Here is a 14832-nt window from a genome sequence, read left to right on the forward strand (position 1 = left end):
ACTGCACCCAGGGCAAATCGGCGCGTCAAACCCTGCTCGCTGCTTGCACAGGCTCTGTTGGTTTCCACGTCTTTTGGTGTGCTGCCGACGGAGGCCTCCTCCATCCCCCGGAGTCTCAGACACCTCAGGTACAGAATTATTGTCAGACTACCCAGGAGAACCGCACCGCACGGCAGAGAGCCTGCTGCAGGAGGGTGAGGGAGGGCAAAGGACCGTGGAGTGCGCGCTCGGTGTTCACACGCAGACGGAAACCGCAGACGCGCCCCGGGACAGCTCCCGCCCCGCCGCTCCCCTCCACCCCAACTGCCCGGCAGCCGGGGGCGGCGCGGGGCCCCCCGAGGCCGCCGCTTCCCGGGACGGGCCCCGCCGGCGACTCGGCGGCCGCCCCGGCAGCGCCCAGCCGCCTCACCGGGGAGCCGCACGGAGAGCCGCCGCCGCCAGGGCCCGGGGGCCGGAGCTGAGGGCCTCGCCATCGGCTCTGAAGCGATGAAGCGTCACGGCCGCTCCGCGGAAGAGGGAGGACGGACAACCGGCTTCGCGCCAGCCCCCGGCGGGCACCGACCGCCGTCCGCGCCCCCAGCCCGGGCCCGCCGCCCGCTCACCCACCTCTCGCTCCCGCGGCGCGGCGCCCGCCCGGGGAGCTGCCCGCCGCGGCTCCTTCCGGCGCTCCCCTGACGTTCGCCGGAAACGCCCGCCTTCCTTCCACCATCGCCACCGCCTATTGGCCGGGCACCGCGCCGGCCTAGCGCGTCAGCGGAAGAGCGCCGCCGTGCCGGTGAGGGCTCGTCCCGTCCCGTCCCGTCCCGTCCCGTCCCGTCCCGTCCCGTCCCGCCGGGGCCTGCGCCTCATCCCGCGTCACACCATGGGCCCCCGGGCGGGTTGAGCCGAGCCCCGCCGCGACGGGTAGGCCCCGCCCCCGCCAGGTGAGCCCCGCCTCCGCCGTGGCTTCCGGGGTGCGCGGCCGGGCGGGAGCGGGGTGCCGTTCTTGACGGCGAGGGGGGGGGCGGCGGGCAGCCCGCCTTTCTCCTGCCCGCGTCCCGGTTCGCACCACGGAGCTCTGAGGCGGGGCCGTGGGGGGAAGGGGCGTCCCGGGGCGCGCGGCCGAGCCGAGCGGCTCCTCGCAGCCGGACGGGAAGCGCAGCTGAGAAAGCCCCGCTGTCAGAGCCCGTGACGCCGCCGCCGCTGGCGGGTCTGGGCCGCTGCTCCGGTGGGGTCGGTGCGCCAGGGGAGTTTGGTTCGAGCCGTGGGTCCCTTCCTGTGGCCTGGGCGGGCCGGAAGGCGCTGGTGCTGATCCTGCTGGTGGCATCGGCTTCATTCACCCCGTTCCGGTCCTGTTCCGTGTTTGCCTTATGCTGTTGAAGCGAGCGGAGGTAAAACGGGCCGTCCTCCGGCAGCTGCGCACTCCCCCTTGTGCTGGGCAGCGTCGCACCGAGAGGCTGACACCCCTGCCTGGGACCAGGGAGAGCACGGGTTTGGTTCCCTCCTGTGCCACAGGCTCGTGATTGGAAGCCCGAGCCACGCTCCTGCCACAGCTAATGGTTACTTGATTTGGGTCTAAACTCTGTTGACACTGTTAAATCAAAAATAGAATAAGGTCTTTTAAGCATCAAGATAGAAGAACTCAAGTTAACCTGAGTGAGCGTGTCTTGAGTCGCTTGCTCATAATCGCTTATACATGCTTTAATTGATTAAATCACAAATCTGACCTTGTTGCTGTGTACTTAAAAACAAATAAACATAAAAGTTTGTGCTTACGTTGAGTTGTTGATATCATGTCATGAAAATACCAGTAAATTCAGACTCTGCTTGGTGCTTCAGAGGCATCTGAACTATTTTGATGGTGTCCTTATGTGTTCTGAGACAGAGCAGAAAAGCCAATTACTGAAATTAATCATTGTCTTCTCTTGTGGTGCTCTCAAAATGAGTGACAGATGCTGCATTAAGCATATTGGATTCAAGCGAAACATGCTCGTGTACCCAGTATATTTCACAGGAGACTTAATCATTGCTGACAGATGGCTCTTGTTGAAGAATGGCTTCTTGTAGTTTCAGTTGTTGCAAAAGACAAAAAAGGCTGAATTCAAGAAGTCATAGTAACGAGAGACAACTCCATCCTGAAATTTATTATGTGAAGATGATAAATGAAGAAGGCGTTATTATTACAGAGAGGCTATTACATTAATGGGAGTTGTGCTCAATGCTGTGGAGATCATGTACTGGCTCCCAGCTGATGCTTTAACATGAAGTAACCAGGTAATATCCTGAAGAGCCGGGAAACCCCATAAAAGCATTCAGTATAGTGTTTTGATTTGTTGGGGACATCTAGCAGGATACGGAAGCCAGGTCGTGCGTGACCCTCAGGGGAGGCCCCTGCAGGAACTAGAAAGCTCAGATGGTTTGGGAGGTTTTTTTTGTCAGCCTGTGAAGTGGAAACCTAAAAGCAGAGAGACTGATGGTCAAGGAGAAAGAATGTGATGCAAATGTTAAGCTTGTATTGGACAGTTCCGTGGAGTTAGAAACTTCCTGAAGTAAAAGGACCCTGAGCCTTGTAATGATGAGCCTCCGGATGAGAAGTGTCTCATCTAGGGAGTTAGCTTAGAGCTGGAATTGACTTTTTTTACCACCTTCCCGCTCCCCCCCCCCCCCAGCTAGAAAACATCAGACCAATAAATATGAAGCTGGTGTGGCAACGTTGGCATCCATAAATGAAGGGGGGGGGGGGGGGGAAGCTATTGTTTATGTGGTGTTGGCACTTGGTATCCCCACAGGGTCTTCATGATGGTTTAAAAAAAAAAAGACTAATGGATTGGTTATAGCAGAGTTCAAATTGACACATGATGTTTTGTTAAGGTGTACAGGGGTGGGAAGAAGTATGCCAGTAGTTGGATCTAAAACTGCATTTATGCCACTGTATTCACAACAGATAACCAGAAATCTGCATTTTAACCTGCTCAAGCTTTTGGAGAGATTACTCTTGGTAGAATATTATTTTTTAATGTTTTGCGGAAGATTTGTTAAGGACAACGAGGCTTTTAAGTAGATAGATGAATGGCTCAAACATTGCCATTGTGCAAACCTGTCGGTGTATCTGCTGGCTTAAATAAGGTATTTAGAAACCATCCCAATGACCTGTTAATATTTAGAAGAGGAAGTCCTCCTGTGGATCTGGGGAAATACTCTTTCCTGGAGTGATATATTTGAACCTTTGCCATGTTGAACATGAGCGTGGTGATAGCCTTACAGTTACTGTACTTCTTCTTTTATTAAAATTGTGCCTGTCTGGCAAGTCAGACATTAAAAGTAAGAAATCCTGGCACCATAGTCCTAAATAATACAAATTGCTAAGAACATTTGGGCAGTTGGAGCAGCAAGAGTGTTTCACTTAGATTTGTCCGAGGGACGAGAAGCAAAGCTCAACCTCAGCTGTTGGGCAGCCAGCGCTGCAGGGTGCAACTCCTTCGGCTTGCTTCTGGAAAAAGTAGCATACAGCTGAAAATGGCCGTTCTGTACTTTGCATTTATTAATAATTTCCTATCGACTGAGCTGTTAGGCCTGTAGTAATCTTCACATGACACATCACCTTCTCTTTGGAGGCTTGCGCTGCGGTGTTGCGGAATACACAAGCTGACCTTCTCCAGTCATGCCATCCTCGCTGGCGCCTGGTCGTTAATACGGGGCCCACGTGCTCTCTTGTTAAAAAGTGCTCTAGCTTCTCTTGTCCTTTTGCTGCTGTCTTCTCCTCTGCCCTTGCAATGTATGAGCACTGGCGACATACCGCAGTGCAGCGCTGCGGTAGCTCTTGCCGAATCCTTCGTATCCACCGTGCATCTGGATAACTGCGCTTCGGGCCACCTATTCCCGTGGCGTGTCGCCAAGTGCATCTGGTTAGGCTTGTCAAGGATACTCATGCCAAGCAGCGAGGAATTTGGGATAATGAATCCCATCTGCGTAACACCAGATGCAGTATGTGGCCTTTATTGCAAATTTATTCTGTTTTCATTTGCTTAACCTTTATGTTGCCATTTCTGCTCATGCCAAAAACCACAGTCTCGGAGCACGGGAGAACTCAGAGTTCAGTCGCTTGGAAACTGCCACTCAAATGAACTGTGATACAGTAAGCATGTCGGGAAAGAGAAGTGAAGCACTTGGATAATCACTGTCTGCTGGGAATGTCAGGTCTTCAGATGGCTGAATCATGAAATGCCAGAGAATAGCCGCAGCCATGTGATATTAGTTACTTTGTTGGCACTTGGCCAAGCAATCTGCTCAAACTCGCTACCCAAAAAGCCCCCTAAGAAACTGTGTGTACTGTGACCGATGTTGATTTCTAATACTTAGTTTCTTTCATCCCCTCATCAGCTTTTGTCTGCATTTTTAAAATGAGTTCGTCTTGCTGAAGAAATGGCTTGCTCCTCAGTTAGGAATCGGCTAGAGGTGCCAAGCGGGAGGAATAAGGTTGCAGGAAACTGGCTAAGTGGGTTGTAATGGGACTCTGTGGGGAACGGTTTTGCTATACTATTTGGTGTTACCTCTCATAAGGGTTGTGCTTTATTCTGATCTTAAATTTAGCTCTTGGACCAAGCCATGGCTACAGAATAGATTGGCGGGAAGAAGTGTTTTGCACAGACTTTAGCAACACTTCAAATTTTGGGGAATGTCCAAACATGAGGAAAAACATAGGCTGTTCTTTTGCAAGTTAGTTCAGGTACTCTTTACCTAGTATGGGATGATGTCTATGCAATTTTGACAAGGTTTTTGAACTGATTCATTGTTTCTAGGCATATTCTTGGCTACTTAGTTTCAAGAGCTTAAAAGAGATTGGAAATGAAAAGGGGTTTGAGATTTCCCTGGTTCCTGCCAGTATAGAGCTGCGTAATCAGGAGGAGGAGGAGGAGGGGGAGTGCCTCCAGGGGAGATGCCGTCTATGATCAGTTCTGGACACTTGCCATTCCAGAGCAGTCTAGAAGCCTGAGCCATAGTTGCAAGCGGAAATCCTTGCTGCTTTAGCAGCCAAGATGCATTTTAAAGCCCGTGCAGCATCTTTCCCCCCCCACTAATTAGGACTGTGGTTTAGGGAAGCTTCCTCCCACTTAAGTGAATGTGCTTTATTCTGTGTTGAATGCAGCTGAACTGAAACTTGTGTAAAGAATCAGAACATGCAGCTACTTGAATAAAGGTCATTAATTTCACATATTAGTGAGAATGTTTAATAAATGGAGATTACTTGTTTCTTTCTGACCCTAAACCTTTCTTTACTGCGCAAATCAGCAGAGGCTTATTCTAACTACACCAACTTGTCTGTTTTTTCATGACTTACACATTGACTCACATACAGCAAAACTATGCTTTGGATCCAGGGGAGGGGGAAGGAATGTACGTCTTGTGTAGCTCATGAAGGCAGACACTAATGTCATGTAAAGTGATGAAAGGGAAATGAAAGCTATGCTTTCCTGCAACTTTATCATGACCATCTGGACTGGGTTTGAAAACAACTTTTAAAAAGTCTTGCAACTGATTTATAATTGATTGCTCTGTTGAATACAATTTAAGTCCTCTTTCTTTCTCCTTTTGTCAGAAAAATGAGTGGTGGATTGGCACCAAGCAAAAGCACGGTGTATGTGTCCAATTTACCCTTTGCTTTGACAAACAACGATCTATACAGGGTAAGTTTTTAAGAGCTGCATTGTGCAGATTAAACTTGTTGACAACAATTTTGAGTGTAAATACAATACTGATAGCATACTCTTAGAAAAGTTTGTCTTGATATATTTAAGACTAATGAAATGCAATTGTCACTGTTAAATCTTTTTTATTTTGTTTTATATTTCAGATATTTTCAAAGTATGGCAAAGTTGTCAAGTAAGTGACCTCATATGGCCTGCTATTTTTGTAGCTTTAATTTAAATATTTCATGTCTTTGCTTCACTTGGAAGTCTTGTGCTTCTTATAATTTAAGTATGAATGTGGAACTGTGCTGAAGTCCTGTTCATTTTTAATAAAGTATAAATTTCATTAACAACTGGAAGTTCTTGCAGTTGTATGCATAAAGTAAGAGTATTTGTGTTGGGGAGTGGTTTTGCTAGCCACCTCTTAAAAGTGAGTAGAATGTTGTTCTATACCAAGAGTCTTTTCTCTGAAATAAGTGAAACAATATTGTTCTAGTAAGTGTTGTTCCACTTACCCCAAAAACCACCTGGGATGCAAGTGGATCAGTGTAAATGTGGGAGCTTCTACTTATTTGAACTAGATGTCACGATTCCCACAAACAGGTCCCACAATTGCACTGTATAATTCCTCTATTTATGGTTCTAGAGGGACTTGTTATTGTGACTGCTTAGTATTATATTTAAGATTAGACGTAAGGCTGCATAGTAACAGCCTTTAATATGTGGGGTATTCATGAACAGTACTTGTGAGTACCTGCCTTTATGTTCAAATGATAGGAATAAATGCCACAGTAAGGAAATTACTGTTTTGTTCTGTTTCTTTATTTTTAACTGGTCAGAATAACAAGATTTAAGACTTCACTTTTCAACCCTACACCAGCAAAAATCTACTCTAACTTCTAGTAGCTCCTGTAGTAATCTGTGAGATACAGAGCTAAATTCAAAGTTTTTGAAGTCTCAGGAGTGTGTTTCAGATGACAAATAGCAGGAAAAGCCAAACTCCAACTTTATAAAAACATATTTTTTAAATTGACAGAGAGGAAAGCCCTTATGCAGGGCTCTGGCAGACGTGCAGTGACCAACACAACGGGGCAGCTACAGTCTTTATTTTTTCCAGGGTGGGCCGTATCACCTGTTTTAGTTGGTTGCTGAGCTACCAATTTAGGAAAATCCTGAGCAAAGGTTGTAGTAGTGCTTGCTTTTAATGTCTGTTGAGGGGCTTGTTCTCCATAAATTTGTCACTTCTGACCTCCCTTCTATCATTTGGTAATGTCTGTTTGGGGGCAGGGGTCTCCTACTGTCTTGGCTTTTAACGTTATTCAATAGGAGGAAGAGAATAGTATGAAGTATTGGCTGTATGATGTATTGCTCATTTTAAAGGTGTCATAGCAGCATTCTCTCTTTTTTTTTTCTTTATTGGTAATTTCTAGTGTTTTGTTTGCTTTTTTTGACTGTCAGTCAGTGGTGTTTATGCTGTTTTCAGATGCCTGTGCAGAAGAAATTTTGCACTGCGTCCTGGGTGAAAGTAGCTAATTTAGAACTTGCAACTCTAGCTGCGCAGTTACTCTTTCTGTTTTCCTCCACTTATATATTGACTTGCAAAAAATTCACTTACTGATACCTAATTTTCCCTTACATTTTGTCTAGTTGCTGCCAGAAGTTAACCAAATGCAAAGAGTCACAAAACACCATGTATAAGATACTACCATCTTTTTTTATCTAGCAAAATTTGTTTCCTGTTCACCCCTTTGCAAAAGGTGACCTGACTATAAACAGTGCAGATACTGTGGGATTCTACTGATACTCCCATTTCACTGTGAAACTGAGAGTATCAAGGATCAGTTTTCCTGTTTGTAAGTTGTTATTAATTTCCCAACAAAAATCTTCTCAAATATTAGCTTGATTTCTGTAGAGTCTTTGTTCAGGCACTTTAAAACACTTTGCAGAAAGCTTTGCAACGTCACCTAGGTCAGCTTTCACTTAAGAAGCTTAATTAGACTTTCTTTTTTTGACCTAGCAAAATCATGCTGACTTTTTTTCCATACTGCGTTTCTCACCCCGACATATCCTGACTGTTATGATTTCAGCTCAGTTTGTTCAGTGAGAAATCAGACTTTCTAGGGCTCCGAGAAGTTGCTGATTTTTTTTAAATTTGTCACACTTATTCTTTCTATGTTTGTGTTATTAACTGGTACATTCAATATCCCAATTAGAAGCCTGGAAGTCATATTAGGATTCCATCGGAACTTTTGGAAGGGTAACTTGGCAAAAGAATTAATAGAATTGTTCTAGAATCAGTTTTATTGACACTTCAACTCAATGCATTCAATTGGACACACCCTTGTTCAAGAGGCTTTGGTAGAAAAACTGTTCTAAGCTCTATCTTTCTGTGCATGTATTTTGGGGAAAATTGAGCTTTATTTACTGACCTTTTATTTCATACACTTTTTACTATGTAGGTCATCTGTTACTTACACAGGTTCTCTGGTAGGTAGCAGCGTTTGTCTGGGGCTTTTTTTGGAAAAAGGTCCTGTTGCTTCTTACAATTTTGGCTTGCCTTATGGCTGAACCTTGTTCTGCCCATGGTGGACACAGGGAGGAGATATTCCCTACTTTTTAACGTGTCCTTTTACTTTTATGTACGTGCGGATTGGCTTCCTGTTTCCCACTGTTTGTTTTTTTTAGGGCTAAAGACAATTGATGTTAAGATTGACAGCACTGAGCTAGTGTGGGTGTCCCCCTCTTCACCTCTTTTCATTCTTTTCCTTTGTCTGTTGTTTTTACTGGGTCTAAATCTTTCTTGAATTTCTCAATGTGCTGCTAGAGGTGTTGTGTTAGACTGAAGATTCAATTTGTATGTCGTGTACAATAACACATGCATCCATGACCTGCTTGGATTCCAGTTGGAGATATTTGTAGAACAATACCATATATACTTATTGTTTCCTATCATGAACATGTTGAGCGGCTAGTCCTACAGAAACATAGAATTCTCAGTTTGGATGCAGTTTGATACACTGTGTTTTTCAGCAATTATGGCAGCTGTCAAGATTACTCCTGAATTTTAATTTCACCTCCAGTTAGGTTCTCTGCAAATCTGAAGAGTATGTTCTTTATTCTTTAAGTCATCCAAAGGAATAAAGAATGATACTGGACCCAGAAAGACCCCACATACTTTTTAAAATCAACTCCGCTCTACCTGTAAGCACATGGCCTGGTTAGCTGTTCCTTTGAATTTCTGTTTAATGAGCCTTTCTGTTGTTAAATATACTTTATTTCCTTTTCGCTGTGTAACAAAGCTAAGATCCCACAGAGATCTTTAAGGAAAAAATAACTCTGAAGTAATTTTAGTGTATCAATAATGTGGTTGTATGTTTTCAGAGTTACTATTATGAAAGACAAAGACACCAGGAAGAGCAAAGGAGTTGCCTTTATTTTGTTTTTGGATAAAGAATCTGCACAAAACTGTTCTCGGGCACTTAATAACAAACAGGTAAATTGTGGAACGTTGTTTTGGTAGGAGGGTTGGGTTTACAGCCCCAAAATATTTACCTTTTTTTTCCAATTTGCTGTAGTTGTTTGGAAGAGTAATAAAAGCAAGTATTGCCATTGATAATGGAAGAGCAGCAGAATTCATTCGCAGGCGTAACTACTTTGATAAGTCTAAGTGTTACGAATGTGGGGTGAGTAAAACCAAAAATTAACTACTACATTCCAGTTTTTTTCTTCAGTTAGGCCATTGCTAATCCTGCCCATGCTGTTAAAATAAATTTTTGTGTTGATACTATCAACTTGCATAGCAGTAGTAGCATTTTCAAGAATGATAATACCCATTTTGTCCTTTAATTGGGATTTTGCATGTGGGGAAAAAATATGTGCTTATAACTGCTGCTTAACATGCTTATGAGTAGACGGGTATCAGTATAAAGCTCTATGAGAAGGAAAACCTCCTGATCTTCAAAATACCTGCTTTTGCTATATCTTTGGACATTCATGATGTAGTTGGTGGTAAAATAAATACTAGAAACAACTGCTTTTACACAGAATGAGTGTGTTTTAAATTTTAGGCAATTGCTGGCTTTTCCTTAATATAATAACATAGGAGATTGAGCTTTGGGTAGTATTTAACATCAAATACAAACTTGATTTACATTCATAACACTTTTGAGAGCAAAAATGTTGACTCATTTCTGTTTCTGAAACTGTTGATGCTGAGTTTTACATCTTGTCTTGAGCATAAACTGTGCTGTAGTGTATTCAGCTATTGCAGCAGCCAAAGAAAATCTACTTTGCTCATAGCTTGTTCTCAATTTGCAGTTAAACATGCATATCGCCACTAATCTCTTCGTTTCCATGGCAAGCTTATGGAGAAGAGTTTGTCTTCTGTGTGCTAATTCAGCATTCCATTTATCTTACTAATTGCTTCAATTTTTTTCCCCCATGAAAAAAATTAACTTTCCTCATGATATGTTTCAACATATAGTTTTTTGTAATGGTTTCTGTTAAGCAGTATTTCTTTTTCTCCAAGGAAGCAGGACACTTAAGTTATGCTTGTCCTAAAAATATGCTAGGAGAGCGGGAGCCACCAAAAAAAAAAGAAAAGAAGAAGAGAAAGAAAATGATTGAGCCAGAAGAAATGTATGTATATTTATTTACGTGTTGATACTTCTTTTAGGCAGCTTTTTCATACTGAGAACTTAAAATAAAGATCTATGTGTTTTTTTCTCTCTACACAATGAAGTGAGGAGGAAGAAGAAAGTGAAGAGGAAGGAGAAGACCCTGCTCTAGATAGCCTTAGCCAGGCCATAGCTGTTCAGGTACAAACTTGAAGCGTATTTATTACTTATTATTATTGAAATGCAACTCTACTTCCTTTTTTTAGCTGCTTTTCTAAAGCTCTGAGATAACACCCATCAGTCTCTTACCCTCTGTAGCACTCGGGGCATTTGTGCCTGACAGTAGTTGGTGACTATAGTTGGCTGCTTCATATTGCAGGCATGTTCAATCATCATCTTTTCTTTTTTTTTTTTTTTTTACTGTTTCAATATTGCTATGTTTGTGTATTGCAATTCTTTTTTTCCTTTAAGCTCCTTTGCTGCTTAGTTTCCTGTCATCTCTGCTGTGATGCTCTGTTAGGTTTCTGGTCCACAAATCCCTCTTTACTCTGTAAACTGAGCAGCCAGAAAAATTGTCATGTATATATGACCAGGTACATCCTCTTCCCTCACTCACTAGAATACCCTTGAACAACATCTATTTCTGGAGCGCTTCCTTTGCATAATACAGTCCATTGCGGTCACTAACAGATCTCTTCTCTCAAAACATATTCAATGCATTTTTTGTTACGTATATAGATAGTCTTACAGCTGTATTACTATCTTCTTTAATATTTACAGGCTTTTGCTTCACTGCACAGAGCAAGCCTGACCTGATGTTCAAATTTCATGGCTCCTTAGTCCTCAGCTGGCCCCTGTGTGCCCCTATCCTCCCAAAAAAACCCCTCAGAGTTTCTAAAATAACTTTGCCCTCATTACAGTCATATTCAGGACAAAGCTTTTACAAGATATTGTCAAAAAAAAAGATGCAAATATGCACAATTATCCCACACTCACTCCCTCCAGAGAACTCCACAATTGGTAGTAAAACCTATCAATGTAAACAAGCTAGGAAACCTTCCCATTTCTCTAACCATCCAGATTTTAACTGGGATAGCATGTTTCTCAGTAAAAACAGGAAGCATCTATTTAAACCTGTAGTTAATTAACCTTGACATCCCTGAAGACATTCATTTCCTGAATGAATGACCGCAAAAGACAACAGATAGAAGACTTGTTAGTGGAACAGAGCTAATTCAATAACGTTAGTTTAAAACGCGATGCATTCTTTGCTTCATACCTAAGCTGCTCTACAGTCCTGTAAGTTTTCCAGGTGCAAAGTTCCTCCCTTTGAAAACAGAAGGTATTCCATGTGGCCTGCATTGGTGTTGAAGACTTACTGTCTGCATGCGAGAACTACTTTCAGAAATGTTTTCTAGTGCATTCATCGCAGAGTTTGTATGGAAATTGAGATAAACCCTTTGAATTCTTTATCTTATTAAATAATTCAATGCATGTTAATAACTAGCATTATTATTTGTAATACATCTTAATTTTTCTTAATCCTAGGTAATGCTTTATGTTTTTCATTGTAGCAAGCCAAAATTGAGGAAGAGCAACAAAGGTGGACACAGACTGCAGGGGAATCTTCAATTTCAGATGATTCGAAACGTCCACGGATTAAGAAAAGTGCTTATTTCAGTGACGAGGAAGAACTTAGTGATTGAAATAATAGTTTTCTATGCATATATAATATATATAGTGTACATTTTGTAAAGTGCTACAAAGTTATCAGTAATACAGGTTTGTCTTTGTGTTGAAGACACTTACGGAAAATCATGTGGTAGTTCTACTCTGCCCGTCAAACATTTCTTTGATATCTCTCTCTCTCTCAAAACTTCACCCTTCAATGCAGCTTCTTAAGAAGATGTTTCTACACTTACCTAAAAAAAAGATATCTGGGAGAATGCTTCTTGCAGTTAATATCTAGACCCAAACCCTGGCAGTGAAATCTTTCATAAAAGAATTTTCTAAAATTTTTTTCCTAAGAGGAGTTCCTCTTAGTATCACTGTCAGCACCACTGATGCTTTATGTGTTGGTCTGTTTATTGCCTGTTTGGAAGGAGTGCTTTAGTCGTACTTTAGTAGTATATGACTCTTGCACTAGTTCCTCTGCATAGGGTTGAATTTCAGCCTTAAGCATTGTACTAGTTTTTCAAGTTTTCATGCACTAATATAATAAACTTGTAAGTCACATAAGCTTGGTCTGTGAAATCATTTTAGACTAAACAATACATCTGTCTGTTTTCTGGAAGGATATTAAGATATTAATCTTCTGTCTTATGCACGGTTTTAGTAACTTGCTGTACATTTTTTAGTATTCTATAGCCTATATTCAATATAGGCTTCATAGGAGATGCAAGTTAGAAGTTATGTGGTAATTAGTTCAGTCTTGAAATATTCATACTTAATATATTTTAAGAGTGGTAGTTTTCTTGCTCTTGCATTAAAATTGAGAATGGTCATATGTTTAAAAATGAGAATGTACATATGTTTTAATATGCTCTAATCTGATACTGAAAGTCTTTTTCTGTGATAAAGGCTTATACTGTGCTGTTTGTAACTGCCGTTTGGGTGCCTAAGATGGTAATTATGGTTATGCACAGGATTTTAAAGATACTGGTATCTAATATGGATCACAGTCCTATCTTCTCAGCTGTCTGAACCTGCTGGCAAAAACCAGAGGGCACAGAGTTTCCTGTGTGCTTAAAAATCAGCTTTCATGTATTCTGGAACCGTTGTGGTCTCTAAGCAAAGTGTGTTGGCGCCTATTTAGCACCTAAAGCTGTTCAGATCTTTTAAATAGAGCCCCCATCCTTAAATCTCTGTAGGGTTCTAGTCATGTTCTCCTAAAAATCCTCAGACATGTTAGGAGAACTGTACAAATCCCTGCAGCAGTGATCACTCCCAAAACCACAGACACATGGTCATGGTGGTAACCTTTTTATATTGGCCGCTTTGTGTAGTCAAACTTTTCATTTTTAGGAGGCGCAATATAAAACACATTCATGCTTTCACACTTGGAAGAAGAGACCAGCTGGCCTCTGTTTCTATTTTCAGCTCTTCCTGTTGCTCATCAGGACTTGGTTTTCTTCCAGCTATAGGAAATGTAAATCCAAATATACCATTACATGTTCTTAATTAATGTCAATTTACATTCAGATATATGACTGGGTGCAAAGAAAAGACATGCACGCACCCCACCCCAAGCTAATATAAAGCAGTCGCATTCAGAAGGTCGTTCTGGGGTCTTCTGTTGCTACTTTCACAAGAATTCAGAAACAAGAATAAGGTAATAAAGTGAAAGATATTTCTGTACAAACTACTCAAGTCAGAATAGGGAGAAATATTTGGCTTTATATGTGGGAAGGTCTTGGACTCAGTAATCCAACTGATGTTTTTAAGACTTACTTTGTGACTTTCTGCTGAAAGCACAATATATTCAGGCTAGTTAAATCTGAAGTTTTTCTTTCGGAAAGATCTTGATACTGGATAGCCAAGTGCTAAAGTGCCAGTGAATAAATGCAAATAGCTGTACATTATGTGTGTAGTAATGAAGGGTGAGGAGTTCTAAACTCTGCTAAGGAAGAAAATCTTGCTGCCAGCATCTTCTCTGCAAATGCTAGGTTAGGGCTCAATGGCAGGGAAAAAATAAAAAATTTTTGACAGCAAAACAAACAAAACTATTATGCCACTGCTTAAAATCAGGGTTTGTCATCTTCTCCAGTACCATGTTCAATGCTGTTTTTTAAAAAAAAGTAGAAAACTGAAATGCAATAGAGGACCAGTTTGACATTGTTTATGACTTTGATCTGGGAATGTTTGATGCCTTGTAAGAATTAAGATTTCAATGACGTGATCAGACAGCAAGTTTCAAACTTCTGTTTCATTACAGTGTGTAATGCAATAGTGGAACTCACTGCTATGAGACTTTTCAGGGTCATAGTGTCAAAAGGATTAGACATATGTAGAATGTGATGGTTATTTTAAAATATTAACTTAAATACAGTTTCCACTCAGAAATATCCTAAATTACCGACTACCTTTAGCTGTAAAATATACAGAGAGATGAACAGTCTTGGAATGTTTTATTATACACTTTACTGTTTCGTATTTGCTACTGGTGTCTTGTCAGAAAGAATAAAACCAAAACTGACCTTTGTTCTGACCTAATATAGTACTTTGTCAAGAGTTCCAGTAGCTGAAGCGTGTTGATATATCTTTCTACTCTGCTGCTTCTGCCTCCCTGCTTTCCCCGAAGGATTTGCTTTTGTCAGCATGAAGCAGTAGCTCAGTCCAGACTATTACAGCTGACCTGGTGGTGTTCCTCCATGCTCTTTTGTTCCAAGCATGAAGTCGCTTGAGGCAGGTGACATTGGAAAAGAAACAGATAAAAATGAACCTGCTTCTGTGCAGAGTTGTTGTACTGAATTCCTTACCTTCAATCATCTTCCTTGAACAGTTCTCTTAACTCTGTTTGAACTTCTGTTGATTAGCAGTGCTTACAGTTC

The 14832-nt window shown here is 42.0% G+C and overlaps 2 protein-coding genes across 8 annotated transcripts in view; one reads left to right on the forward strand and one right to left on the reverse strand.

The window, feature by feature from the left end:
* PPHLN1 (periphilin 1) overlaps positions 1-870 on the reverse strand; it is an 84779-nt gene extending 83909 nt beyond the window's left edge. For 4 of the 6 annotated variants that reach the window (XR_012764841.1, XM_075428784.1, XM_075428782.1 and 1 more), the window contains exon 1: positions 607-870. The gene's annotated coding sequence lies outside the window, so the exon portion shown is untranslated. The remainder of the gene's footprint in view (positions 1-606) is intronic. The other 2 variants (XM_075428783.1, XM_075428785.1) reach the window with 2 other exon arrangements.
* ZCRB1 (zinc finger CCHC-type and RNA binding motif containing 1) lies at positions 732-14494 on the forward strand. Of its 2 annotated transcripts, none has more exons than XM_075428786.1 (8): positions 732-923; positions 5576-5663; positions 5831-5859; positions 9048-9159; positions 9242-9349; positions 10195-10304; positions 10408-10483; positions 11831-14494. In XM_075428786.1, the coding sequence occupies exons 2-8, from the start codon at positions 5580-5582 to the stop codon at positions 12035-12037; spliced, it is 726 nt and encodes a 241-aa protein (XP_075284901.1). In that variant the 5' UTR covers positions 732-923; positions 5576-5579; the 3' UTR covers positions 12038-14494. The 2 variants fall into 2 exon arrangements, with proteins under 2 accessions (XP_075284901.1, XP_075284902.1); XM_075428787.1 differs by having other exon boundaries at positions 734-923; positions 11857-14494.
* Positions 14495-14832: the final 338 nt, after the last annotated feature.

Source organism: Opisthocomus hoazin, chromosome 8, assembly GCF_030867145.1.
Source record: "Opisthocomus hoazin isolate bOpiHoa1 chromosome 8, bOpiHoa1.hap1, whole genome shotgun sequence".
In the NCBI taxonomy this organism is placed as follows: Eukaryota; Metazoa; Chordata; class Aves; order Opisthocomiformes; family Opisthocomidae; genus Opisthocomus; species Opisthocomus hoazin.

Coding starts and splice junctions, on each gene's coding strand:
- ZCRB1 (XM_075428786.1), top strand. CDS start 5,580: ATGAGTGGTGGATTGGCACCAAGCAAAAGCACGGTGTATGTGTCCAAT. Junction 5,860..9,047: donor AAGTATGGCAAAGTTGTCAA/GTAAGTGACCTC, acceptor GTATGTTTTCAG/AGTTACTATTATGAAAGACA. Junction 9,350..10,194: donor CTAAGTGTTACGAATGTGGG/GTGAGTAAAACC, acceptor TTTTTCTCCAAG/GAAGCAGGACACTTAAGTTA.